Source organism: Astatotilapia calliptera, chromosome 17 (genome assembly GCF_900246225.1).
Source record: "Astatotilapia calliptera chromosome 17, fAstCal1.2, whole genome shotgun sequence".
NCBI lineage: Eukaryota > Metazoa > Chordata > Actinopteri > Cichliformes > Cichlidae > Astatotilapia > Astatotilapia calliptera.
In genome coordinates this window covers 32,838,222-32,865,776 of record NC_039318.1, presented here as the reverse complement: position 1 = coordinate 32,865,776, position 27,555 = coordinate 32,838,222, and the positions used below count along the sequence as shown (strand labels likewise).

The following is a 27,555-nucleotide window of genomic DNA, read 5'->3' as shown; positions in this document are numbered from 1 at the left end:
GCTTGCAGCCAGAGCTGTGTGCCTGAGACGATCATATTATAGATATCTGTTCTCATTGACAGCTTACAGATCCAAGAATAAAGCAGTGTGAGCCCTGAGCTTCTGCCATACAGGGGTTACTTCTGCTCAATATTTTAAACTTTGACCATGTTTATGAACATCCATCATCGTAAGAGTATATACCACAGACAAGAAATAGGTCCCCTTCATGCACTTAACTTTATTTCCCGCAATCTCTTTGCAGGGTGTGTTTTTAAATAGTAAATATCTCATTATTATTTTCCTTCATACGTAATATAATTTGGCTTCACTTGAGCAGCACCAAGATACTGTTCCCTCTATGTGCAAAATGCTCTGAAAGACATGCACACACAGTCAGAAACTGACCCCCACCCCACAGCAAACGCTTTGCTCTCTCTGCCTTTAGTCTGTGGGAATCTCTGAGGATTGTTTATGATCAACGGCACAAAAGGCTAAAAGAGAGGGCAGCACATGCGTTCCTTAGATGCACACATACACACACAAAACACAAAATCCTATAATAGGGACAAAAGAAGAAACAGCAGAAAAAAAGGCCCTCTTCCCCTCTCTTTATGAAGAAGGCCATTGCACTCGACTGCTACCGAATGTGGGAGTTCCCAAAAATACTCCCTGACAGGAAATTCCCCATTCTCAGACGCATTTTAAAGAGCCGTAGCCATCCGAATGCAGTTACAGTAATCCTGTTAACCCTAATCGCTTTCCTGCATATCCCTGCTGCCTGTCCTTCATCTCGTCCCTCTGTCCTTTTCTGCCACAGAACACTGAGCTTTATCTACAATACAGAGCGGGGTTATGGTGGTTTACTGCTGATAACATGAAGGCGAGCTCTCGGGACTGAGAGTTCCACTGGGAGCTGATTCCTGATAGTAAGACAGTCTTTTTTTTAACGTTTTAGTGTAACAGGAGGCACCAAATGGCAGCTGTCAAACAAAAAGCACCTAATAGCAAAAAGAAATGAGGGGAGTAAAGTGTGTGTCTTCAATGGCATGCATGTCATTTTGATATAGGAAGTAGCCTTTGGACAGGTTCAACAAAAACCAAAGGGGCATGAAATTCACTCTGCACATAAATCAAGCAAGAATATGCTCCAATTCACGTGAGCCAATATAGAGAAAAACAGATCTTTTGTTGTCTGTTGTCTTTATGTAGCAAAAGGTATTTCAGCATGAAATAGATTAGAGTTGCTTTTCATGCTCTATCTTCTTCACAGTTATGGGATTATTACGCCCGTATTTTGTGCTCCTATAATAACAAAAGGTTCAAACTTAAATTTCTGTGGTTTTATGTTCCTTTATAGTCAGGGATAGTGGAGACAGTCCAGGGATTTAGTGCTTATATGGTATATACCCGACCTACTGGGCTTTTGGGTTGTCCATTTTCTTAAATTAACAATGAGTTACTTCGTTTTTTGTGAAATGCATCAGCTACCTCCCAAGCATATGAGCCTTCTGAGTTTAAATTTAGCCCCCATTTAAGTACCAAAAATCGCTGCTTGTTAAAATGACCCCAATATTATAACCTGCTTACAATCCAAAAACATTTTCACATTCATGACAGATCTGCTTGCTCTCAAAGTCATCTTAATAAAAACTACACACAAACAAGCCATTTTCAGTTTTGAGCGACAGGTAGATGCCGTTTTGTCTTTATTGATATCCTTTTGTAGTAACCGCATTAAGGAACTAGCTTTTCAGGTACTTACGAGACAGTGAGTACCTTTTGTTTTAAGCGTGTTTCCTGCTAGCAAAAATTAGCTAGCTAGTCAGTACTATTCAGATGCCTTGCAATAGCTGAATAACTGAACCGAAATTCATATCAGATATTACAATCACTAAACATCGAAATATGTGGCATTTAATAAATGCTAAAGACGCTATGTGTCTGCAAATGTTTGTTAAGGCAACATTCATATTAGCTGTATGATTTTAATTTAATTTATGGAGTTTCCAGACCCCTCCTTTTTTGGATTATTTCATCTGTTGCGAAAACACACAAATTAACTCAAAGCAAAACACAGCACCATAACTGTTCATATGTTCCGTGTACGTGAAGAACACAACAGATAGATATGCACTCAAACAAACAGTCACGAAGAAACACTTGTACGTACAGTGAACATGACGACAAAGTAAAGCTTTGTCTGTGAAGGGAGTGAAGGGGGCATGAGAATTACTGTTCACAAAGTGACCACAATTAAAAGAAGTGCCTGGGTCTAGTACAATCAGAGCTCACACACCATTAGAGCCAAACCTCTAGTCTAGAGTCTCACTGGGATGGGCCAGATGGATATTACAGCTAACTGTCACTAATTAGATTTTCTCCACTGCCTAAAAAATCCCCCTAGATTTTGTGTGCGTGGGAGTTGGCTTTTGGCAAAACTGAAAACATTTATTCACATTTGAGTTGATTAAACGTTCCTTTGCAGTGACAAACATTTATCTTTAGATAAGGCGGTGGGGAGGGTTGGGGGGAAACTTTTCTTCGTGCATTTCTCGAGAAGGGTTTAGATTTAGACAGTTTTAAAAAAACAAGTTACAGTTTGATTATTGCATCTCTCTCTCTGGTTTTATGAAATCCACTCCTTTATCTCAGTTAGATAACACTTGTGCAGATGCCAGTCACCTGGCGGTTAATCTCTCCAAATATTTGAATGTTCAGAGTAGGCTTTGCTGCACTGAAGGATAGATGGTGTTTGCAGGTTTGCAGGAAAGCTTTTACAGAGTTCTGCTGACGACTGCAAAGGAACCAGTGCAAATGGAGTTTAGTACAGCACGCAAATGCTATAAAGTTGTTTTAAGCCTTAAACTTATTTAAGTGTTCACCCGCTGTTCACTACACTACATTGTCAAATAGCTTTGGATGCAAATGCTGGTTTGATTGTTAGCTTTGATGCCACTTGCAATGTAGTAAAATATCAGTGGTTGCCCAGTGAATTAATTTTTGACTCAATTCTGACTCAACCTGACTGCAATCACTTTAAGACAAAATGGTGAAGGTTTGCAAATAATTGCCATCTATTTTATAAATGGAGGCAGGCAGCCAGCATGTTGAAATAAATTTGAGCCAGTTTTTACTGATGAGCACAACTCGTCTGTGACATGTCTCTTAGCAATACTTTTCTCGACTGGTTGCTAACTGGTTGTCAATCACATGTAATTGGCAACTTAACCCCACTGAATAACAAACTAATAGCAGACTGATAGGAGACTGACAATGTCTTATTGGCTTTTGATCAGTAAAGTTTCTTAGAAGACGACAGCTGACTAAGTGGTTGTTGACCTGGTCCCTGTCTCTAAAGCAGTCATTTTAAAGGCAGCAGGATCACAAGTTGATTTTTGATGGTCGCAACAATTTAGCCTGATAGTTTTAGATGAAGTGCATGCTTTTACTCTCTTGTCCAATTCAAAAACACAAGCACAAATATGTATTAATAGTTTGACTGTCTGCTTAACCAAAGCTACAAGTGTTAGCGTGGTCATTATAGTGTGTTCATACATAGTGTGGGGGCCTGTCAGGGATGTAAAGATTAGCTTAGCATTACAACACTTAATTTTCCAAACATTTTTGCACGTTTTATTTGAGTTAAGGATGAAAAATATGCAGTTTGAAACTAATTTACCTTGAATGATTAGAGTTTACATCATCATACTTCATCAAACTATTAAGAGCTTCACTGCATTTCAGCTTATCCTTACAGGTCAACAATAAATCATGTATTCAGCCATTAAGTGCAAATGTTTTAGTCCCATTTTAAGATGCTGATTTTAAAAACAGCTCAGATGGATTTAACCCATTTTTTTTTTAAAAACCCTGCAGTATCCAATAAGACGTAAGCATGACTACTGTGAGCAATACATTGCACAAAAATATCAGTTTTTGGAAAAATTACAGAAATTAAAACTCAATTGCAAATTTATGTTTTTTTTTTTTAAATTTGAAGGTTCAGTTAATAATCCAGCGAAAAAAAATCTGGCAAATATTTCATGGTTCAGGCTTTACTGGAATAAAAGTCAGTCAGGAACTGCATTTTCATACAACAAACAGAGTTCATCTCTGCCTAATCGGCTTGTTAGCCCCCGCTGAAAAAAAATCTGCCAGTGACATATGCCTGTTCAGGCCGCCGAATGATCTTTGTATTTTGATTTCTATTGCTGCTTCTATTTCTATCCTAACCCATATGCGCAGTACCAGAATGGAAAACCTGAGGTGAGAAGTCAGAGATAGTTGGACTGACCTTCAGAGAGGATCCTCGTGGGCTGAGACACTTAAACGGTTTGCCCTCTCCATCCATAGTGTCATCCACCTTCTGTCTCTTCTCAGCCGCCTCTGCTCTCCTCCTTTCGATCTCCTCTTTCATCTTCCTCTTCTCCTCCTGAGAAAGAGATGGCAGGCATTTCTGAGTGTCTCTGACAGGGAACGCGTTGGTCAATTTAATTACAGCAGTCCTGCCAGGTAATGGTAGCTTGTGTCTGCTAGCTGCTTGTATCGACTCTAACTAAATGGAAACATACTTATGCTGCCACAGGCTATCACATGATAAAGAAAATGTCACTGGCAGTTGACAATCAAAAATGCAGCCGACCCAGACACTTTCTAACTGATTTACTTATTTTATCAAATGAAGCAGGTCAGTCTCGAATTCAATTACTCTGAGTAAATTCTTATTTACAGCCATCGGCTGCCTCGGGAGAAAAAAGGCATTTTGAAAAGTCTGATACAGCAGACTATCAAGAGTTAAAAAAAAAGAAAGGAAAAAAAGTATGAATCATTTGTACAGTATTCAGAAGAGGGCTGGTGCTTGGCAGTATATCAGCCCTCTCCGGCAGCCTTGTCTTGGTTAATTAGTCTCTCTGTATCTCTGGGCCATCTTTTAATTACAAACCAAAAGGCCTCATTAACATCACACAAGAGGAGAAGAACAGGGGCAGATAGCTAGAGATGGGCCGCCACGTTCGGAGCCAAGAGCAACAAAGAAGACCAGTCAGGGTAATAGCGAGAATGTAGGGGCCTCGGCGCAAGCTGACTGCAAGCGAAAATGAGCGACGCGTTTCGGTACAGCGGGGGAACACGAAGGAAAGCAGAGGTTATCGCGTCTGAGATACGCAAGGACGAGGATGTTGTAAGAAGAGGAGACAGAGGAATGACATATGTGAGTTACAAGCGGGGACCCAAATAGGTTGAGTCATGATAACGGAGACGTATGGCGAGATAACGTCACAGCGGTGCAAGTGTGAGAGAGAGTGATGCATGGGTTTCTGCTCATACAGGTGCAAAGGGATGAATCAACATGATGCAGAGCATGAGAAAATGTAAAAGACTGCAGTGACGGTTGTTGACTTCATTCTCACTGATGTCTGCATTTGAAATTTGATTGTTGCAACAGCTGTGTGGGCAGGCAATAAAAACCATTCAAGTCCATTCTTCTTTCGATTGTTTTGGGGTTTTTTGGTTTCGATCTTTCGCTGTTGGCCCAGTCAGAGGTTTAAGCACACACGGTGTGTTATTGTTGCAGAATGACTCATTTGTAAGAGATGGGCCGTTCTCGAGACTTGCTATCCCCAACTACAGCCCCTCCTTTTTTTTATTATAACAATAATGGGAACAGACACAACACTGCGTGTGCAGGAGCTTACAAATATCTCAGCAGGTGTTTCATCTGGACTCAACAAGATCCAAATTAGAAAGCAAGCTTCTTTTCTTGGGCTACAAAACTGAATAACTGCAATTTTTCCTGTAACTACGTAAACATATAGTTCAGGGATGTGTAGCTTTTTCATGCTTTTTCAAGTTTAAAGGGACAGCTTCATGGATATATCGGAGACTCCGATAAGCCATTTGCATAGAAATGTGGCTTAATCCAAAGATGAAAGGGCAAAAACAAACAAACAAAAGAACAATATTAAAAAAGGAAAAGATGACTGAAAACCAGAATTGTGTGATAATTCAGTCATAATAGAGAGAAAACAGGACAGCAACCTCTTAGCGTCTAAGAACAGTTGGTGGTAGCCCAGAGATTGATTTGAATTTTTTTACATTTATCACAGTTCCCAATTATCACAAGAAGAGACTCATAGCAACTTATTGCTCTTATTGATGTATCAAATTTGCTTTGAAGACAACAACTGACTGCAGGTGGTCAGAGAACTGGTCCCCATCTTTGAAACATCCACTTCGAAGGCAACCAGTTCAGAACTTCATTGCACATGCACAATAATTTTGCTGATTCCAGTCTCCCACCGATTGTAAGATGACACTCAGACTTGCGTCCATCGGCCACTTGCCTGAAACTCAGACTTTTATAACATCATAATTTTTTTTTAAACAAAACATTTACATAGAGATGGGATAAAACAGAGTAAAAACAGCTTAAAAGTTAAGTAAAACAAAACAAAACATCCACCTCCTCTTTGGCTTTCCTTTCTGCCTCTTCCTCCTTCCTCTGCCTCTCCTCCTCCTCCAGCACCTTTCTCCTCTCCTCCCTCTTCCTTTTCAGCTCCTCCAGCTCAGCTTCGGCGTCCTGCTGCTTCTGCCTCATCCTCTCAAACTCCCCGCTCTCCGCATCATCGCGACGACGCTTCAGCTCCTCCAGCTTGCGCTCCGCCTCCAGGCGGGCGTCCTCGTCCGGGTCATCACCCGCAGAAGGCTCGGGGGAGCGCACGCTGCCGCGGCTGGGAAGGACACATAAAAACACGGGTCAGCACACGGGTCGGAACGGAAAGCTGGTTGCCTTTTGATACCGGTATTCAAATGCACACCAGAAGAAGATGTTGCCTTCATGGAATTCACACAACAAACAAATGCAATCACGTTTGCAAAGATAAAGTTACAGGCGGTATCAAGTTTCGTTCCAGTGTTTCAACCTGAGAACTCACTGCAGGTGACCTGTGACAGAAAAACACGGCCACTCTGCCAGCTGAACAAAAACAACGTGTTTTTCTTGAAAGTCTGAATGAGATTTGCTTTTCAATTATGTTTCAGAAGCCTCGGGCTACATGTTTATACTTTCACACCAGCCTGTGCAATAAATGATAAATGTCAGCCTCATACATAACTTCCTGTCTGATAAAACTAATTTCCTTTAAAATGCAGTACATAATGTTGTTTATCAACAGACTGTTGTCCTCTCCTCGCACTCGGTCACAATGAGCTTTGGTTATTTGTAGTTTGATCTTTTCAGCTGACCTTTGGGTCTGGTATATTAAGTTACTGCAGTACTTTTCCACAAGTGGACAAGAGTAGAGTCACTGATATATCAGCAAAGGTCTTGAGCTTCTTCATAAAAATCAAACTTGTGCAGAAATAAGTCCAGCAATTTGCTGAAATGTGCAAACACAAATGAAAATACAATATATAAGGCACAATCAGAGTTTGTGGAATTCTAATGAACTTGAAAATCAATATTCGGTATGACCACCTTAATTCTTTAACACAGCCTGAACTCTCTTCTCATTTCTTTAAGTAGTCTTCAGAAATAGTTCTCCAGCCTGTTTGAAGGACACCCAAAGCTCTTTTTTGGATGTTTACTGCCTTTTGTTCCATTTTCTGCTGATTTGATCCACACTGCTTCAGTAATGTTGTGGTCAAGGCTCTGGGGATGCCAATCCATGACTGATGGTGTTCCACTGTGTTTGTGTTTTACTACACTGACAATGTGTTTGCTGATTATTGTCACATTAAACACCGAAGCAGTTGCCAATCACATGTTTCCGGTTAGTATTCCATGCTGGATCTGATGTACTTTCTGAGTTTACAATTCCCTCTATTTTGAAAAGAACACACTTTACATTGAGCTATACCAAGTTTTTGAGACTTAAAATAGTCGTTTAGATTAAAAAAGCTATTTCATGTCTGTTAGACTGTGTTCTTTGCTTTTTTTTTGCAGATTCAACTAAAGATCTGGGAACAAATGTTGCTTGTTAGCAATAAAGTACCTTAAGATAAATTTATTGGTTATGTGTAGACAGAACACTGACTCATCTCTGGAGTTAGGTGTCTTTTTTATGCTTGAATGAGTCACAGGTCAGCATTAAGTAGCATAACAAAAACATTTCTCTGAAAATGGTCGGGTGCAAGGACTGAAAAGTGTGAAAAACAGCCAATGTCCAAAGAAAAAGTCTGAAAGACCTTTATAAATGCCTGAAGAATTGCTGCTCAAATAATACAAGTAAATGAAGAAATGAGAAATGAGTGGCGGCTCAGGACTTATGCACAGCACTGTAGCTAAGTGGTTTTTTATATCTAGCCTTTTTTTGCAAGAAAGATTAGATAAGCGCAGCTGCTATTAGTCACATTCATTGAGTCTGTGTGTTTTATTCATGCATACAGGTTTCATTAACGAATTAGTCACCTGTTGCTTCAGAATAAAGGCATCATTATCTTTTTTAGTAGGACTTAAATAACCATTATCAGATAGGTGACAAAATATTGAACTGAAAATGAGAAAATATTAGCCTAATTTCTGTTTGTCTGCAGTAAAAAACAGAACATTTATCGAGTTAGATGACACAAACTACTGGCAATCTTCACATTTTTGCAACAGTGTAAATACAAATTGCATTCTGGTCTTTATGATTTTTCACAAATTAGAGAGCGTCAAACTGTCACACGAATCTGAGCGATACTGCTGACAGCTCAGGCGCTTGAATAATTCACAGGACTGGGCTATCCCCAGTTTGGCCTCAGGGTGACAATGAGACAGTGTGTGCTTTTGTTGCTGTTGTGTACCTGGTGGTCCTCTCAGGTTTCCTGTGCTGTTTGGGAGGCGCCTCCTCATGCAGCCCTCCGTTGTGCTTCCTCTGATCCTCCCTCTCCTCTCTGGGCTCATTCACCTAAAGCCACCCCCCCCACACACACACAGAAAGCAAGATAGAGTGATACTGAACAACAAAGGTAGGCAGAAAGGTGCATAGAGTGAAGTGTGATTGGATTCAATCATGTGACATCACATGATATCCCATAAGAGAAAGAGAGCACGCCCAAATAAAATAACACAGAACATCACATCACACTACGTCCACTCCAGGATTACTGTTGACAAAGGATTATCTAACATGTGATCACACTGGGAGTGTCTCCAGCTGGGTATTTCCTACATCCATTTGCTGTCCATAATCAGAAACATAATTAAAGTCTTATATGTGATAATTACTATTTCTGTGAAGTACATATCCAGTCAAATTTTGAAGACCATGGGATATATTATGAATGTAATGCAAATTATGAATCTTTACCAAGAAAGCGCTATAAACTTTCTTATTCTTGCACTGACACCATTTCAATATAAAATGCTGACGTCATCAGTTAAATATGCTTTTCCCTATTTTTGTCATAGCTATCTATCTGTCTATGTTGAAGTGGTGAATCCACATTAAAACACAGCCATATGTCCAGGTAACCCCTAATAGGCAAGTTCAAACCCTCTTTTTTCAACCAGAAGGAACTGGCCCCAGTTACACAGGCTGGTTGGCAACTGGTTGGCAACTGCCAGATACTAGGGAAAATGTACATTCGTCCACCAGTTAACGAGTGGTTATGGGAGGTTGCTTGCTGTCGCTTGATGAAAGTGGTTGTAAAGAACTATATGATGCAGCAGCAAAAACTGAAAGGCAACTGCAGTGGTCACCCGCAGTTTGCATGGAAGACACCAACTTGTTGCACACCCTCGCCAACTTTTGTACTGAAGCAGCGACAAGTGCAGCCTAAACCACAAACAGAAATAAATAAATACTAAACACTGTGCTTTTGAAATGTGTTTTTTTTTTCAGTGTCAAGGCATAATTTTTACTTTTAAGAAGGACAGTCGAACATTTGAATTTCAACTGCAAAAACTGGTGACGGTTTGCAGACAAGCTGGTGTCTTACACTAAAACTACTGGTGAGTGAAGCAATCTGCTGGTAGTGATGGAATACGGCCTAAAGGAGCTTGTTCCAGACATTGGATCAACTAAGGGACAACACTAGTGCCCTGTACAAAAGGGTTTATTGCAATCTTAAACTTTTGACAGATATCGAAAGATGACCTGATGCCTCACTGAGTTGCTGAAGTGGAGCCAGTGTAATGTGATGTGTTGTTGCACTCATGGCTGAGATGGAAGACATGCAGAAAAAAAATGTGACCACTCTGTGGAGCATAGCATTAACCTTTTGAAAAGTCTGACCACACGGCTGTAAACCGCACCTCATCAAACACAGACCTGTCATTACCAGTTTGCAAATGTTGCAAACCATGCTAGACGGCACGAGGTGTCCGGGTAATTTCAGTGTCATAAATCAACACGTCAACAAGATGTCTCATTGAGAGGTTTAACATGTAAACATTTCTGTCTAGTTAGACACTGAAGTTATCCAAAGAAATTTCACGTGCTGTGCATCACACCTCTACTGAAGTTCTTACCGCATGTATGATACCTCATTATCTTCTGATTCAGATACCTCAAAGTCCTCTTCACTGTCATTTCTTAGTAACATAGGCTTGTTCCCCTGTGAATTATCTACATTATCATCCTCTGGTACCTCTTCAGCTTCCCCTGATGCTACTGTATCCTCCCCAGCCTCTGAATTTGACGACTTGGTCTGATTTGAACTTTCACTGACTACCGAATGTCTGTCTTCTTCGGCGAAGTCCTATGAAAAAGGATTATAGCAGTTCTTTGAAAGTAAGCTCAGCGATCAAATCAAAGGTAACAAAAAAGACAACAAATCACTAACCATACCTTGTTTTGAATTTTAGGCTCTTCAGCTGAAGCCTATAGAAACAAGGATCAAATGTGCCAAGGCTGTCGGTTACACCAGCTTAACTTAATGTCTGACATGAAAGAAGAATGGTGACCTGATAACTGACCTGGTCTCTCAAGTAAGACCTTCTTGGTTTGTCCTCCACAACTGCAACTGGCTGCTCCTCCTCTTCATCTACCCCCTCCGCTTCTTCCTCTGCCCCTTCAGGGGCAGCCTGCTCTTCCTCCCTCGGCTCCTCTCGCTCCTTCTCCTCCTCTCTTCTCGAGCTATAGGTTTCCATCTTCTCAGCCTCGTCGTCATTGTCACGGTAACGTCCCCTACGCCAGGAGGAGGGCCTCTCCTCTTCTGCGCTGTTTTTCTCCGTGGCGGTGCTGTCGTTGCCCTCCGTCACAGTGGGGTCCAGCTGTTTCTGTCTCTCCAGCGCCTCCTTCATGCGCCTCTGCCGTCTCTCCTCACGTTTGGCCATGCGGTCCAGTAGGGCTTGGTCCTCGTCATCTCCACCGCCTCCATAAGAGCTGCTCACAGACACCGTCTCTGTGACACTACGAGGAGAGAGAGAGAGAGACGGCACAAATGTCACATTGTGTGTATTCGTGTCAAAGAGGAGGAAGGGGTGAGGTCACAGCCGACGTCAGCCGTTATAAAAATGTGGGCATGGAAAGATAATCCATGACATTATCTTCTGTTACCTCTGAGCTGCCCCTGGTGGAAGGCCGCAACCCCTGTGTAATCATAATTTCCAGAAAGAGGTTGCATTATTACTGACAGCTTTATAGCCAAGAACAGCAGAAAATGTAGACCCATGGCTTTACTGACTGGTCTTCACCACAGCTCTTCAAATAAACTCAGGTGAGGCCTTATAATGAATGGAAATTTTGATTTTAGGTGGGAACTTTTGTATGTGCTCAGATACAGCCATAGCCTACAGTTTACAGCCATGCTAACACCTGCTAAAACTTTGGACTGAATGCTAACTACGATAGCATGCTAACATGCTATCATAGTTAGCATGTTTTTGGATGCCGAGTCAATAGTTGCTGTGGCATAAAATTTAACCCACAATGTGTAACATTACCAAATACATGAGGATTAAGCGTTGCATCAGAGCACAAATGTGTAAAAAAATTTTGTTTAGTTTTGTCTGCGCTAAAGGACCTCCAAACAAACCAAGATAATCTTTTATAAAGCTTTGCTTCAGCGTGACTAAAATACACACTTACTGGCTACTTCATGTGGTACACCTGGTCACCTTCTCACTCGTGCACATATCTAATCAGCCAATCACTGTGTCTCTGTGCTTTTAGGCATGTAGAGAGGATCAAGACCAGCTGCTGTTCAAACTGAGAATCAGAAGGGGGATTTGTCTTTGAACGTGGCATGATTGCTGGTGGCAGAGGGGCTTTTCTGAGTGTTTCAGAAACTGCTGATCTGCAGGGATTTTCCCACAGAGCCATCGCTCGAGTTTACTGAGAATGGTTCGAAGAAGAGAAAATATCCAGGAGGTAGAGCAGGGCGATATGACCAAAAATATTTATCACGATATACATTTGAAAATTTGCGATAACGATATAACTGATGATATAATTGACACTAGACAAAATACTTTACAACTCCACAACTTTATTAGTGCAAACCCCCCCCCATCAATGTATTTTCTCTTAAACAAGCAGATGTTTTATGTGCATTAAAGTTATATAAAAATTTGGCAGTCCAGATACAAATTCCTTGCTGACAGTTTAACCAAAAGGCATTTCCAGTGGAAATTGGCCAACATATCCTCAGCATAACCATGTATAATATCTACAAAACTTTATAGGTTATGCACACACAATACGGTAATATTATGTTGACGCACAGTACGTATCACTCCGCGAGGCTCCTGCCTACGATAGCCGTAATGCTCCGACAATCCATCAAGCATATTCTATCGCGGTATTTCATTTTTCTATCGTTGCCCAACATTATACCGGTATGATATGACCCAGCCCTACCAGGAAGCCACAGTTTTCTGGGCGAAAACAACTTGTTCATGTCAGAAGAAATGGCCCGACTTCTTCGAGCTGATATGAAGGCAACGCTTTAAAACCAAGGGACACAGAAGAACAACTCTGAATGCCCAACATATCAAACCTCAAATCAAATCAAAAGCAGATGGCCTATAGCTGATGGACCACACCAGGTGTTACTCCTGTGAGGTGAGGGCAGGGAGCTGAGGCTACAATTCATATAGGCTCACCAAAATTGGAAGATCTGTTTTTTTCTGGAAAAATCTTTCCTGATCTGACGAGCCTTTATTTCTGCTGCAATACTCAGACGGGAGGTCAGAATTTGGCATAAACAACACGACAGCATGGAGCCATCCGGCCTTGAATCAACAGGTCAGGCTGATGGTGGTGGTGTAATGGTGTTGGGGATATTTTCCTGGCACACTTCCAGCCTACCCAAGTATTGTTGCTGACCATGTCCATCCCTTTAAGATCAGTGTACCCACATTCTGATTTCTACATGCAGCATGATAATGCACCATATAACACAGCACAAATCATCTCAAACTGACAATGAGGTTATTGTACTCAAATGGCCTCCAGAATCACCAGGCCTCAATCCACAGTCACCAGATCTCCTGTTAGAGATGTGGTAGAATGGGAGATAAGCAGCCAAGAAATCTGCAGTGGACCAAAATCTCTGAGGAATGTTTCCAGCAACTTGTTAAATCTCTGTTATGAGGAATTAATGCAGTTTTGAAGGCACAAGAGAGCCCAACCTGGTACTACCAAGATGTACCTAATAAAGTGTGGAGTAAGTGTATTTATATTTTCTAACTAAAATATTCAGTGACTATCCTTCCACCTTGAGGCATGACTACAGCATGACTCACAATACTGTGACCTAAAAGTCTGCCAAACATTATCCTTGCATCTGCACAATCAACAATGGCTAGCAAGAACTAGGTCCTATCTCAGCATCCTTCTGCACAATCCCCTTGTTGTTTGACCACCCCAGGATGTATCTAAGCGCTTACAGAGAGGAAACATTCATCACCACAAAGCAGTGTCTGTGTGACTAGATGTCAGAGCGACCCACCACTTCCACTGTAGCCAACACAATTTATCTCAAACCTGCACTTATAAATTATCCGCAGTCTTATTGTGTTTGGAGACTTTAGGTTTTAGAGAAGTGATTTTTTTACTCCTCATATACACTCTGGCACCTCTCCTTTTGGGAGTTTTCATGGGCTAGTTCACTTAAATTACTAAAGCTTTCTCAAAAACGTCTGGCGGTAGACTATCTAACCATGCAGCTCCACTCCGACACCCTAAACCCAGAAAATGACATTACGTTGAGAGTTTATTAGTTGGACTTTACTGGTGCTCTCTCGCTTTTGCAGCCGATCCAAAAAAAAAAAGAGGGAGCCAATCAGTCGTCTGCTGGACTACGTACGAGAGCTTGTTTTGCTATACCTGTGGCTGTTGGTCATAACCAGGCTGTCTGACTGGCTGCTGGGCTCCTCGCTCTCCTTGCTCTTCATCCTCTCCTGGCGTGCCCTGCGCCTCCTCTCACGGGCCGCCTCCTCTTCATCATCATCATTCTTTGCCATCCTGCGGGAAGACGAAAGAAGAAAGAGAGAGTGAGAAGACAAAGGCATGCATTATCTATTTTCAACTTTCAACCCCTCATCTCCTTTCTCCCTATCCTCAATTTAGCTTAGCAGTTAGAAACTTCAAAGTGAGCGGTTCTTTAAATTGGACTGTAATCTTCGCAGTGACCAAATCTGGTGGATTTACCCCAAGTCCCCCCCACCCACCCCTTCTCTTCTATCAAGTGGAGCTGTCAGCTGTGTAACCACCAATACTTCTTATCGTGGCTGCAGTTTTCACGAGCTGATAAAAACTCTGTCTGGAGACATGGCTTGGCTAAGGATAAGAGAGCAGTGAAACAGTGTTTCTGGCCAGCAGCTTGTACTAGTCCGGTCAGTGCAGGAACGGAGGAAGCAGGAGAGCTGTGTGTGTGTGTGTGTGTGTACACTGGCCAATAACCAGTGTAATCTTAAAAGTTCATAATTCTTCCAAAGAATTTAATACAGCATTAAATTTAGCAATCGTATTTTTACAGAGTTGAATAGAATAGAATAATCCTTTAATTGTCCCACAAGGGGAAATTTGGTTGTAACAGCAGCCAGAAAGACACATAGACAAACAAACAGTACACAGGACAGAAACATACACATTTTTCTTACATATTTACATATGGACAATGGTTACTATATACAGAGTACTGTACAGTTATTAAATTAAATAAAAATAACTACAGATAAGAAGGAAAACCAGGTTGTAGTGCGAATCAGTTGATATACTACAATAAAAACTTCTCTTAGCTGTATTTGGTGCGTGCATAGCTGAAGCACGCATCAATTAAATGATAGACAAGCTCAGCTTTTGCTGAAACGCCCGGGGCTAGATGACAACACTGATACTACTCTTACAGTTATATATATGCAACATATGACGCAATCAAATTAACTGGCCACTGTATATAGTATAAAAGACAAACACAGCTTACAACTAAAGACAAAACGCTACCTGCATTCTTCTTAATAGGCAGCAGGGGACGACTGATCTGCTCTCAAAAAGACTAATGATTTCATAGAAGTCTGGGCAAATGACCCTTGATTGCCTCGCTCTCTGACCTCGGTAAACACTCGTCTTATCATCATTCTAAGAGTCATAAAGGAGGATTAAACAAGATGTGCTCAATGGCTTGTAAAATACAGGATGCTAGCAGGTGATAAAGATGATGTAGCTATCGTGATGTCACTTGGTATGAACTAAATTTTCAAAATAGATTTCTCTTTCTTTAACATGACTCGAAATAATACACTCGACAGGAGTGTGTGTGTGGAGTGTGAAACAAAGCCGTTCTGCCATAGACTTCTATAGGCCTGGAAGTCCTTTTGCAACCAGAGCTATCACTACCTGTTGGCTTTCAGATAATTAAGTTTCAGTTAACTTTTACTTATATAGCACCAAATCACAACAACAGTCATTTCTAGTCACTTTATATTATAATATAAAGACCCTAAAATAATACAGAGAAAACCTCAACAATCAAACGACCCCTTATGAGCATCACTTTGGCGACAGTGGGAAGGAAATACTCTTTTTAAACAGAAGAAACCTCAGGCAGAACCAGGGTCAGGGAGGGGCAGCCATCTGCTGTGACCGGTTGGGGCGAGATCACAAATGAAGCTGCTGCATTGCAATTGGTTAATCTGTGCCATTGTTTTAACTGTGGAGAACTTTAGACAGCAGAATAAAAGTTTACTCCTCAAAAGCAAGCTCAAATATCTGTACAAATTATTTCTTGCATTAAATTCATTCAGCACTGCTACATGGGTCGTAACTCCTGCTGCATTTAAGCATACAGCAGATGATGCATGGTCATTGCAGGTCATGTCTAAAACATGGGCAAACATCTGTTTTTTGCATTATACCTCACACAATCATTCAGAGACATGCTGCGAGTTATAAAATTATTTATTTAACGCAAAGGTTTAAGTACAGGGTGCGGCTGCATGCTATCATAAACAAGACTCCACTGTCCAAAAATCTAACTGGCTTGCAAGCTACTGTATATTTATGTTCTTAAATTTGATTGAAAGCAACAAGTTCAGGCCTTTCTCTCGGGTCTGTCCAAAGTCAGTCTGGGGAATGCAGGAAACTCAAGTGAAGTACAATAGACAGTTTTAAGGAAAAGAGACTACACCCAAAAGTAAAATTATATATCATATATCAAACAATGCAATACTACCCAACACTGAAACTATTCCTTTTTTTAAGGTATCAAATTGTGCAGTGCAGTGTTTCTGGCCACCTGACATCTATGAACTCAGCTCCATGCTTGATCTGTGTTGCCCCGACTGACCTTTACACTTCCACTGCTCACCACATGCCCAGCTACCTAACATTGCAGCGCAGCCTTTGAGGCCGGCCAGCGAAGCATGCCGTTGCATGTTAATTGCAACACGTGTGGTGAGGCGAGCTAAAGCCGCCAGGGTTTATGTGAGGTTTTACAGCTTGTGAACAACACCCCCCCCCCCCCCACCCACTATGCTGTTCCCCCAACCCCCTCTCCCTCTCATATGAGGCATGTTAGGGTTAGTCATAACAGAACAGATGAATCTGCTAACGCCCAAGTTAGACCTGTGGGACAGTGACATCAGTGACGTCAGGCAATGCTTTACACATGTGCATGTGTGTCTGCTTAGTTTAAACTATTCAGCATCTCCGAGTGTAGAAAATCAGCTTTATCCAGAGGAGGGTCTATCCTGAATTCCAGCCCTGCGGGCCAGTGATATACATTGTACACTGAGAGCGCTAGCACAATATTTACATTTTAGCAAACAAAAAAAATACAAGAAAGAGGTTTTTTTTCTTTTCCATTCATTATTAAGGTCAATTGAGCTCCACTGCAAAAAAAAGTACATTAACCCTTATTTAAAATATCAGAGCAGAGTGATGTTTTTGTGAGACCTAAAAAAAAAAGTAGTGAAACAACAACTGCTGTAATTCCCGAAGGACTGAACCGTCCCAGAAACAGCACCGAATGTCATGAGAAAACGAAAACAGCTAAAAATGGAACAAAGGAGTCCTTGGTGGCGGTGACGACGACAATCTCAGGGTTAAAGATTCCTCAGTAGGAAAAAAAAAGGAAGAAAGAAAGACAGAAAAAACTCCTGAAAGCTGAATTAGCATTCCTGTCAATCACAGCCTTGGCTGGAGACACATACACAACCAAAGCCCTGATTTAATATCCCTTTCCATAGCGAGGCCCCCAAAGTCTATCAGCATACTGACAGAAATACGGTGAGAGGTGGAATGGTGGATAATGGAAGAAAGAAAAAATAGGAGAAGAAGAGAACAGGCAAGTGAAATGGGATAGAGTGAGGATAAAGTGGAGAGGTGGGAAATGAAAAACGGGAAAGGAAGGGGTGTGCACAATAATGGAAAAAGGAGTAATCTGCAGATTTTATCATAGTCGACAACTTTTCCTGTACGAAATGATGTGAAGCCACAGCAATAAATTGCAGGTTACCAGGACACATAGGCGTCTCCACCAGACGCCTATTTCTTGAGTGGCCGAGTACAGCATGTAAATAAAGGAAACCTGCCCATTATTGGTGCTTTACTACGAATGCCGTGGACGTCACCATGGCAGCTACAGTGAAGCATATGAATAACGTGTGTTTCACACCCTGAGTAGTGTGTTTTCGCTGATTTAAACCGCCTGCATGGAAAGCACACTAAACATCGCCATCAGTGAACCTATTAGGGAGAAGTATGTCCAAATATTTTCTTTACAGCAAAATATCTCAGAAATGTCAGTGAAAACAATTTGGGAAAAGCTCATGAGAAAAGACTTCTTCACCCCTCCTTGGCAAGAGGAGGGACAGAGGGAAGGAAGGGAGAAAAGTGAAGAGGAAGCTCGAAAACAGCGGAGGGAGGGAAAAAGGCTGCTGTGAGCAGATGGGGGAGAGGGGAGTTAAGGAAGGGATGGTTAGGGCGAGGGAGAGAGGGTGGGGGCTTGGCTTGAGCTGTCAGAAATGCTGACCCATTCCCACGCTGGTCTCTCTGGACTGTTTCCCTTCCTACTGCCGGCCCACAGAACCACAACATCCCCCGTCTGTCCCTCCCCCCACCCTGCGCTCTGCTGGGCCAGCTCCAAGAATTCATATTGCTAGCTGTGGTACAGTCCTTCTAGACTGCATTTATTCTTCTACTCGAAGATGAATGAGGTAATATGGCATGCATCTGAAAATAACTAAGAGAGGAAGGGTAGCCTTAACTCCCTTCAATGCTGATGTGGCAAAGCAGCTTAGAAGCTGGCAAAGATTTACGATGCAGGACCGGGTCACGTTGCGAATGGTCCGTTCAACCAGGGCGGGGGACCGTTTGGCATGGCTCATTCACGGAGGATGGGTGTTATTTCCTCAACCCTTCCTAGTCTCTGAGGCAGAGGGCCAGCGCAGATGTAAGAATGAGGAGGAAAGGGAGGACGGTGAAAAGACGTGAAAGAAGCGACGGAGAAACGGACCGTGAGCGAGCAAGAAGGAAGTGGAGAATGAGGGGTTGACAATTTAAGTGGAGGAGCGGGATCAAAAGGAAGAAGAAGCGGGGAGAAGATGAGAGGAAAGGCAGAGGTGACAGTTTAAGAGAGGAGGAGAGGGAAACAATCAGGAGAATAATCAGAAAATGAAAGTGGGTTTTTGGAGGGGTGGGAGAAGAAGAAAGACAGTGAGACCCAGAGGAGGAGGAGCGGGAGGAGGATGGGATGCATAAAGAATGAAGGGAGGAGACAGAGGAGGGTGATCGGGAGGTGGGGAATGGCAAAAATCAAAAATAAACACTTCCCAAAAAAGGAAATAAAAGAAGAAATGCTAAGTAAAGGCCTCAGAGAATAAACATTACCTCATAGTTTAAAATTGAAGGAATAGTGAGACTACCTTGCTCTCAGCACACAAGTCATAGTATTTCTTTGAAACAGTGATCACTCAGAGTAGCCTTCACACAGACAGTCACCTATGTTAGATTAAACTGCTGCGTATGATCAAATGCTTTCTAATAGCCAAATCCAGGAGGATTAACTGCTCAAGTACACGAGTTTCATTTGGGAAGGGAGTGGCAGCAACATTTCTGTAGGCTCCATGAGAAAAAAACATTTTTAACCAAGGCAGATACCCTCTGGTCAGTGAATTGACTGGGAAAATTCCACATCTATGTGCGTTCATTGGCTAAGAAGCGGGGGAAAATAGGCAGAGACATTCCTTGTCTGATTGCTATAGCGCCGACGAATGGCGTGGATTGCAGGGAATTATAGAGCGCGAGAGAGTGTGAGAAACCTTTGAGCAGAAAAACGGGGTGTATGTGTGTGGCTTTGCTTAATAAAACTGAAATCAAAAGCACGATGTGAGCCACAGCGTCAATGACCCTTTTCTTAGAGCTATAACTGACGTTGATGCAAGGCAGAACAAGGGAAAGCTTGGCTGTCATCCCGACAAACACGCACACTTGTATACTTGGTTGTATTTTTAAAAAGTGAATGGAGCTTGTCAAGCCTTCATCGCCCGATGCTGATACGAAACACACCAACACTCGCTGCGTGGAAGCGTCCTAACATTCGTGCACATGCGCTCTCAAGTACAGTGACATGCACAGAGCTGGCGTGAGGAAGCCCACAATCGCAGCATCCCAGCATGTAGGAAACAGCTCATGGAGACCTGGCCAGTAAACACTTATAATAGCCAGGAATTTGGCATTGCTTCAGCCGTTATTATATTGCCCCAAAGTCTCCTTTTTCTCACAGCACACTCAATGATGGTTGAATGGAAGCAAGCCAATGAGACAACATGTGGTTTTGACTAGTCCGACCAAGAGGGGGCATGTAAATATTGATTGTTTCAATATATTGGCAGAAATGGAAACAATTTAGAGATGTAATCTTTTATCAATAACAGGAGCGGCGCGTCGCCTGCCAGCTGAAATTATTGCTGCTCGGGCCAAATAAACAGTCACGGAGAAACTCCCGCCGAGCTGAAAATGTAAATGTTGAGGGCGCTTACGACTCTGGCCCTTTTTCACTCTCGCTCCATTGCTCTTCCAGTCGGCCCACAACTCTTCTCGGTCGCCTTTTTTTTTTTTTTAGTCTACACTTTCTGCCAAATTCCATCTTCTCCATGTAACATAAACATTCCAAAAATGCATAAATAATTCCAGCAGTGGGGGGTTTTAGGCTGTGAAAGCTAACAGAGGCATTGACCTTCACTCCAATCAGCTATTTAGGGTACAGCTGGGGAAATAAGGAATATACGTCTTAAAAGGCAAAAGATAAAGGTTTTAGCTTTCTGAGGCGTCTGATGATTCCTACTTCTTGCTACTAGGCAAGGCAAGGCAAGTTTATTTGTATAGCACAAATCAACAACAAGGTGATTCAAAGTGCTTTACAGAGACATTAGAAACAACAACTAGCATGAAAACATTCCAAAAACATGTTATAAAAATACAATGACATGCGTGACTACGTATAACATGATAGATACCACCATATTTATAAATTCTCTGGTTCAGAGCGTGTAGCATTTTGGCTAGCTTGTCTTATTTTATCTGTAAGTAAGCTGGTGTGTTCAGCAAAAGAGCTCACATAAACCTGTTGTACTAACCAAATGACAGACAGATAATGTTGTCGAAGGTTACAAATGCTATGTAGCTTTTAGCAGCTAAAAAAATATATGTTTCCTTAATGTCTAGCTAGAGATAAAAACACATTAATTTTAGCAGAATGCCAGAAAATCCTGCTAATGCTAATCCATTAAGCATTAGCAGGAGTCAGTTTCACAAAGTCAGTTGTCAACTGTTAGGCCATATCAGATAAACTAAAGTAAGAATACTGTATGCTAATGCACACAGCTTGCTTTGCTGCCCCCAAGTGACAGAAAAACAATACAAAGCCATTTTTAATTTACAGGTAATTTATTTCTTTTTTTTAGCACCACAAGTAAATATTAAACATTCCTGTACTGCAGTTTGTTGCATCTATTCTCATACTTGCCAACATTTATGAAGCAGAAATGTAGTCAGGCTTTGTTCACCATCTTTCTTCGTTCTAAGCTTTCTATTCAGGTAGGTTTAGTTAAATGACTGAGCAAAAATAGTCCCGTAAGTTCTCATTCTGAAAATAACTTGGAAATACACTTAACGTATCCAGGCATGCATTTACTAGATGAATGACACACTTCCTAGAACTGGATGAATGACTTGACCCTGAATTTTTATTACCAAGTATACCCACTATCACGGACATTTTCCTTAAAACAAGAAAAGCTACTTTACCTTGAGCAAAGGGCCTTGTTCTTTACTACAGTTAATGCCCTTACACATTCTTTGTGTCATATAGATGACTTATCAGAGAGAACCATCTATGTATTCAGCAGTGGTCAGGACTATGTCAGCTTGTTTTCCATGAGTGATGGAGCAAGTAGCTGTAATAAAATGCTTCTAAGAGGCAAGTGACCTTGGCCAGTATCTGCATCCACATCGACCTCATCTCTAATTGCGAGGGCTGCAGCACAGATGAAGAGACTTTTGTGAAAATACCTCCTTGGCAGACTATGTATCAAATCCTCACAATAAAAACCCCTTTTTACTCTTTTTGATTACTGCACTTGGCCGGTTACCACTCAATCAATTTGCTGAAATGAACTTTAGTTTAATCCGTTTTTTTTTTCCCAGTGAATCAAAGGCGGTTCAGAAGGCTGTGGTATCTGGGAGAGAAAATTGGAAAGAGAGAGGGAGGGCACGATTGAACATTAAAGGTCATCACGTCTCCTATCAGATTTCTTATCAGCTCTTTTTTTCTCCTTCCAGCCTGGTTTAAGGAAGTCGACATTTGCTGATTGATGTTTTGTAAAAGACCTAGCTCCTGAATCCTTGCTCTTTCTGCTTGGTGTGCGCATCAAAGTAAGTGCGTTGTGCACTGAAACTACCAGAGCCTTGAAATAGTAGAGGCTATTCAAACAATCTAAGCAGCTGGTCTGTATGTGTTCTTTAGGCCACTGCAGAGGATAGATTTCTTAAACACCTTTTGAGAAATCTGCAAACACCAACATGTCTCACCTCTCTGCCTCCAGGCGCATCTCTTCCCGCTTCTGTCTCCTCAACTCCCTGCGCCGCTCAAAGTCCATTTCCTCCATGGCTGTGCCCTACACGGAGACATCATAAAGAATAGACATTAATTCACTCAGTCAGCAGCCAGAATTTTTTTTTAAAGCTATAGTCAACCTCTATATGAATATTTTTACATACTCTAATTACGCCTGTAAATTTATTGTTATATTTGTCATATGTGTCATTCCCACCATGGAATTGATAGATAAGGCAATGCGTGTGACTCTGTGATTACTTCTAACTTTTGTTACTGCTGCTGTTACTATATCAGCCGCAGGTGGTGCCAAATCAACCAAGGCGAAAATTTATAAGAATTAGAACTTTAAACACAATCTCTTTCTGCAAGCAATGACAACAACAAGTGTGAGGCCTTGTCCTTCTGTTTAGTGACACAAATTTGATGGAATCAAAGTTAACAAACTGCAGAACCAGAGAGAAAATGATAGAGAAAGCTGTATAAAGGAGGAAAGGAGAAGCCAAGGCAGGATGTTAACTCCATCCCTTACGAGAAACCCTCACTAAAAATACTCTGGAAGGGTACGTGACAGGCTGTGCTTGTGAGGCCTGAGACCACCCAGGAGCTGCTGAGCTTCCCATCACACATCTCTGTACTAAATCAACAAAAACATCCACTATACACCGGGAGGCATAGCAAACAAATGCTAACCGAGCATTTGATTGAAAAAGGTGAGAATAAAGTGATATCTAAAGACCAAGAATGTGGGGAAAGAGACACCGCTTTAAAATGCTTTTGGAAAGCCAAAAAGAAAGAATCATGCATGTCATACCTTAGTTTAGACTTCAAACAATGTATTTTCCCTTCACACCATACCAGCTCCTCACGATGCCTTCTCCAAGCAAAGACACAGAGGCACAAACTTTCAGTGATAGTCTCCCACAGTCCGGCTTCAGCTGACAGAAAAGGCGAATGTTTCTTCTTCTTTCCCCTCCCTGCTAGTCGTCCCTCCCTCCATCCCTCAGTGACCCCCACCCCTTCCTGAGCCCTCTCTCTATCTCTCCCTATCTCTACAGCTAACTTTTCCTGTGTTGTTTACCGCCATGTCAGAGCTTGGCTGAACTGTTTTCGATTTCCTGTGCCTTCTGTCTGCTTTTTCTTCTGTCCCCACAGCTTACTGCACATCAGGTACACGCGCACACAAGCGTGATAACACTACAGCAACGAGCACATGCATGGGAAATGCACAGGAGCGACATTCTCAAAGAAACCACGAGGACAAGAGGTCCCGCTAATACTCAACCTCCCCACTGCATCTTCTCACCCAGTGTCCTCCCCCCTTTCTGAGCCCGTATAGTAAACACGGCCCTGCCTCTGCACTGTGAGAGCTTTTGCTTTTGTGACGAGAAGGAGATGTTCTAAACACCGCAAGAATTCACCGTCTATGTTTAGATGCACGCTTAGTGTCATTTGTGAAACCGTGGGGAGGCAAGCTGCATTTGGACGTGGGGCTATTCGTACAACTGTAATTAAGACGAAATGAGAGCAATAACTAAAAGCGACAAGGCCTCCAAACATCACCAGTGTAATCACATACTTCCTAGAAGTAGCGACGCCAAGGGAGACAAACTTATTAGTAACACAAGCACGGCTGCGAATGAATTTGGAGTTATAGATGCAAATAACAAATTACTTATTCATTCTTGGTGTTTGGATTAGACAAAAAAATGAGCTATGTATCCTTTTTAAAGACATGTTATTTACTCTTACGCAATGATCTGTAGGTAAATTAAAATTAAGACTTAGTTTTCCAAAAGATAAGCGGATTACGTACCCAAGATTTAATTGAATAACAAACTTGAGATAATAGTGTTTTAAACTGATTTATGATGTGCGGATGGGGCTGCTTTCTGAATGAAGCAGCAGCAACATGGGGGGCTGCGTTGTACACTGACAAAAAGGGCCCACAGCAAGACGTCAGAGAGTAACTGTTGTGTACTGAAAATCACTGAGAGGACCACCCACACTTTGCAAAAGCTAACAGAGGCAGAAGACAAAGACGGCATTCCATAAAATTGAGCAACCTGAAGTCACAAGTTTGCGACATTTTTAGACCTTTTGTATAAGTTCAGACGGCCTGAGCCGGTCCGCCGTAAGACGTCTTCAACCTTTGCTGCATCAGACCATTTAGTCCATCGTTTATCTCCATCTTTCCACCTCCCTTCTGTTTGTCTTTTTCCTTCTCTCCTCCCCCTCTTTTTTCTTTCCCTGTCTGCCCCAACCTTCTACAATGGCTATAATGACACATTTACCAGTTAAATTACTACCTGTCGAGACTGCCAGACCCTGGCAGAGACCCAGTGTCTAAGTGCCAACCTCTTGAAAAACCTTGAAATCCAAGTTGATTTTATCCTGACAGCCACTAGTTTTACACCACGTTGTAATGCCTCTATCGACTCGTGGGGTCTCCAGGTAAAAGCCCCCAAACAATGGACTCCTGTCGGCCAAATGAGGCAAAGAGTAGATCGAGCAAAAGTCTGGGAGCTGGCCTGAAGAATAACAGGCCAGCAGTGCAGCATCTATTTTTGGCTCTGCCAAAATGTTCCTAAGTCTGTTTTAGCATTCTGTGAGAAAAGAAGAGTGCAACTTTTTGGTCAGATTTGTAACTCTGATACTCGGAGCAACTGTCCCCTCATAACCTTTAGACAAGCACATTAATCTCCACATTATGGTTATGGAGCTATGTGAGGAATGCTCCGATTCAGCCTCTGATTTTAGCAGAGGGGACTTGAAAGAGTCTCTAAATTACTCATTCACATGGCAGTTATACTCAGCTCAGCTCCTAACCTTAACCCTATTTTGGTTGCTGAATAAGGGGAATTAATGTGAAGATAAACAAGTAAAAACCAGCTTTGCAAGAGTTATGTGCTTCAAGATTTGCAAATGAGGGAACAAAGGTAGCTTGCTATTCCCAAGATTGTTTTTTTTAAAAAGATCATTAGTTAAAAAAATTATGATGTAATCTGTTTTATACACAAATTAAACAGTAGCTATTTTATAATAAAGACAAAGCTAATTCTGTAATTAAGCAAAAATAACTCTCAGATGGTGTATTTCTGTACTTACACTTCCCATTCACGGTGCCTAAAAGAGTAAATTCACACTGTTAAGTATAGCTACATGCAGCTCCAACATATAACTTATAACAGTCAAGTGGACCTCTGTGGAATTCCTATCCTAAATTTTTGTTAGAGTAAAGAAAGGAGATAATATAGCTATGTCATCCATGCTAATTGTGTCTGTGAAGGTTCTCAGTCATCCAGGTCATCGTCTGGACTTCTTTAAGTTGCTTCAAGCAACTTAAAGAAGTCCAGACGCTTTTCTTTGCAAGCTCCTTTGACCATGCTAATTGTGTTGCTACTGTTAGCTAGCTAACTAGCAATAGCAGAATCTGATCAGATTCTGATCTGATGTTTTGGTGACTTGGTACAAGTGTATTTAATTATCATTTGCACTAGAAGAATTTAGCTTCCTAACTTATAAAGGACACCACTTATAGTGTAAGTGGTGTACTACAAAAAAGTGTACTGATGATATATAGTGAGTTGTTAACATACGACCATGCTCGCTAATATACAAGTTTTGCACATGATCATTTTATTATAGCATACCTGTACAAGCAAATCCATAACTGATAAGCCAGACACACGACAGCAATGCAGTGCATTTAGGCACACACACATGGTCAAGATGACTTGCTGTAGTTCAAACTGAGCATCAGAATGTAGAAGAAAAGTTATTTAAGTAACTTTGAACACAACATGGTTGCTAAAAAATGGGCTAGCCTGATTTTATGAGAAACTACTGAAAGCAGAAGAGCATCTCTGAACACAACACGTGGAAACTGATTTGCCACAGTTTGCTGTATCAGCACAGGAAAAAGGAAACTGAGGTTTACCAAAGTTAAACAATAGAAGATTGGAAAAACCTTTCCTGATTTGATGAGTCTTGACTTCTATGACATTCGAAGACAGGGTCAGCATTTCCATCAAACCATGGATCAGTTATGCCTTATATCAATGGTTCAGGTCGCTGGTGGTATAACAGTGTGGGGGATATTTTCTTGGTACACTTGGGGCCCCTTAGTAACAACTGAGTGATGCGCGGATCGATACAGAAATATCGATTCCTCTGATACCAGTCATTTATGTTCTAGAATCGATACTCATATCAAAATATCGATATTTTAGTAATTTAGTGTAAATTTGTAGGTTATCATTAACAGGAACAGAGTGGAAAGAAACTATATCATTTGGATTGTCTACATTGGAAGGAACTACTTAGTCTTCCGCCTGCCATAGTCATGTGCAAAGTACGTCTGTATAAATGTGTCCAGCCCCTTGGTGTGCACACTCACAACAATGGCTGAGCGTAAATGGAGTCATGTGCAGACGTATTTTACTTCCACAAACGGTTGAGACGTAGTTTGCAATACTTGTGGCAAGAAAGTGAGGTGTTGTGGCAACACTACTAACCTCATCAAGCACTTCAGAGTAAATCATATCACAGAATATGACGAGCTTATGTTGAGGCGAACTGAAGAGGAGGAGTGGACAGGGACAGGTGCTGCTAGGGCGAGACAGACGCCTCTCATAGAGTCCTTTAGTGCTGCAGGCAGGCAACATGTTCAAATAGCGCACAACTTCAGTTTTCTTATTTCTATATGTTAACTGTGCATTATTAAACGATAAGAACAAGTAATCCGATGTCCTGTAATCATTATGACGCTATAATTTGAGATACAGTAACTGAAATACGTTTTTGTACAAAGTATCGGATCAGTATCGTCGATACCACCCTGAATTTTACTTGGTATCGGATCGGAAAGGAAATCAGTGGTATCGCACATCACTAATTGCCACAGGCTACCAGAGTAGTATCGCTGACCATGTCCGCTCCTTTATGACCATCCTGTACCCTGAGTGTACCCATCCTCTGATGTTTGCTTTCAGCAGGGCATGTGACATGTCAGAAAGCTCAAATCATCTCAAACTGCTTTTTTGAACATGACAACGAGTTCACTGTTCTCAAATGGCATCTAGACCT

The 27,555-nt window shown here is 41.6% G+C and overlaps 1 protein-coding gene across 1 annotated transcript in view; it reads right to left on the bottom strand.

Annotated features, from left to right (window-relative positions):
• Positions 1-23,427, bottom strand: part of cald1a (caldesmon 1a) — a 31,979-nt gene extending 8,552 nt beyond the window's left edge. The window contains exons 1-9 of the mRNA XM_026146265.1: positions 23,282-23,427; positions 22,443-22,528; positions 14,238-14,375; positions 10,883-11,318; positions 10,755-10,787; positions 10,555-10,665; positions 8,767-8,870; positions 6,443-6,710; positions 4,277-4,414 (exon numbers count right to left, since the gene is read on the bottom strand). Coding sequence (XP_026002050.1) covers positions 4,277-4,414; positions 6,443-6,710; positions 8,767-8,870; positions 10,555-10,665; positions 10,755-10,787; positions 10,883-11,318; positions 14,238-14,375; positions 22,443-22,519 — 1,305 coding nt within the window. The 5' untranslated portion in view covers positions 22,520-22,528; positions 23,282-23,427. The remainder of the gene's footprint in view (positions 1-4,276; positions 4,415-6,442; positions 6,711-8,766; positions 8,871-10,554; positions 10,666-10,754; positions 10,788-10,882; positions 11,319-14,237; positions 14,376-22,442; positions 22,529-23,281) is intronic.
• Between the last annotated feature and the right edge of the window lie 4,128 nt (positions 23,428-27,555).